Below are 1,976 nucleotides of genomic sequence, written 5' to 3' on the forward strand. Positions count from 1 at the left end.
AAAAAAAGAACGTTTAAGGTTGTTTTAAGGACATTATCGGACATGCACTATGGAAGCCATTCTGAAGCAGCCAGGGGGGGATTCTAAATGAGCCAAAAAGCAGAGACAGAACCAATTGTCAAAATGTTGGTGTCGATCATTCGATTTCATCCTGGACACTACAGAAAATGGGCTAAAAGTGTTAAAAACCGGAATTCTCCTTTAAGGTTAATTTGGAATTTCCATGCTCAGAGCAGTAAATCTGATTAAACCAGGTTTATCTGCATTTTAGTTGTTTCTTTTTTTAGCTTACGCTCTAAATAGCATAATGTTAAAACAAAACGAAAACATAAAAAAAAAAAAAAAAAACTAGATTTATGTTTAAATCCAAAGCAGATAAAGTTATCCGCCGGAAGAAGCGCAGGATTCTATTTCCTGTGCAGATCAGGAACAGAGTAATAAAACAGAGAGGATTTTAATGCATTTATTTTCTTAACTTATTTTATTAACCTTTAACACATTATATTTTAGTACGCTTACTATTTATGGGGAGAAATAAAGTCATTTAGGTCTTTTTAACAAAATAAAATTAAGGGTGAGCCAGATGAGCTGGATGCACAGATGAGCTGATGCTATATGTGTATATATTTTCTCTTTTTATTCTTATTTTTTATCTTTATTATATGGTGTAGTTGGATGTGTGTATATATTATATAGAACTGTAACTGGATTATGTAACAAAAGTAATTTCCCTCTGGGATTATTAAAGTATTTTTGATTCTAATTCTGATGCTGCAGGACGGATCGGGTAGCGACACACCTGAGTTTCAACTACAGATGTGGATGTGCTGCACGGGAAAAGGCTCAGCAGCGCCACCTGCCAAAGCGGCGGTGTAGAGCTTGTCTATCTTCCCGTCATTGTTTTAGGTAAAAACTTAAAACTGATATTAGGAACTGAAAGATCGATATTATACTGGGCAGCCAGATATCACCATATATCCCCAAACGGATTCTTTTCCACACCCCGACTGAACTGGTTTGAATTTTAAATGCAGTGAATCCGCTTACCTGCGTTTTAGCAGCAGCAGCAGCAGCAGCTTCCCTCTGCTTGGCTTCTTCCCTCTCTTTTAAAATTTTCTCATTTGCAGCCAACATCTGCTGCTCCTCCTGAAATAAAACGATTTCCACCAAAGAACAGCAAACATGAGCAACATTTCACGTTCCATAACATCCCTGATCTCTTTCTATTGGTTGCTTAAAATAAAAGCAGTGATAGGAAGGGACTTTTCAAAAGCCTGCCATTTCTAGTGAGGGAAATCTGAAGGCATCTTTTCACTATAAAATGTTCACTTTGGACTGAAAGCATTAAAAAACACATTTAAAACATTTCTTACCAGTTTTCTCTTTGCTTCCAAAGCCTTCCTTTTCTCCTCCAGCTGTTTCATTTCTTTCTCTCGAGCCGCTCGCTCCACTTCACGCCGTAAAGCCTTTTCTTTTTCCAGCCGTTCTCTGCAAAGAACATCCACTCATTATAGCCTGGTAGCAGTAAAGCCTTTCAGGCATATTGACCTCCACCATTTAACTGATGGCAGACGCTGATGTTAGGCTGACGTTACTGATAAAAACATACCGTAGATCTCCAAATAGAAAAAACTTTATAATTAAAAGAGCATTTCGGCTCTTTTATTAAATCCTTTTACTGTCAACTGTAGATATTTAAACCGATCATTTGCTGAGAATTTCAGGTCATCAAAGCCGAGCATAAACTCTGCGATTTTTTTTTTGCTCTTTTCAGGACGATTTTCCACTCGTGAGAATTTTCCGATCAGGCCGACTTTCAGCCTGATTTAATTCAATTCTATTCAGTTTATTTCTATAGCTCCAATTCCCATCATGTCATCTCAGGTCACTTTATAGATCCAGATCAACCAGATCATCCAGTCAGATTGATTCAAAGTTTTCTATCTAAGGAAAACCAGCTGATTGCATCGACTCAT

The 1,976-nt window shown here is 37.3% G+C and overlaps 1 protein-coding gene across 1 annotated transcript in view; it reads right to left on the minus strand.

The window, feature by feature from the left end:
• Nucleotides 1-1,976, minus strand: part of incenp (inner centromere protein) — a 19,151-nt gene that overhangs the window by 3,607 nt on the left and 13,568 nt on the right. The window contains exons 16-17 of the mRNA XM_015399203.1: nucleotides 1,374-1,488; nucleotides 1,048-1,146 (exon numbers count right to left, since the gene is read on the minus strand). Of these exons, the coding sequence (XP_015254689.1) occupies nucleotides 1,048-1,146; nucleotides 1,374-1,488 (214 nt within the window). The remainder of the gene's footprint in view (nucleotides 1-1,047; nucleotides 1,147-1,373; nucleotides 1,489-1,976) is intronic.

Source organism: Cyprinodon variegatus, unplaced genomic scaffold, assembly GCF_000732505.1.
Source record: "Cyprinodon variegatus isolate N-32 unplaced genomic scaffold, C_variegatus-1.0 Scaffold994, whole genome shotgun sequence".
In the NCBI taxonomy this organism is placed as follows: domain Eukaryota; kingdom Metazoa; phylum Chordata; class Actinopteri; order Cyprinodontiformes; family Cyprinodontidae; genus Cyprinodon; species Cyprinodon variegatus.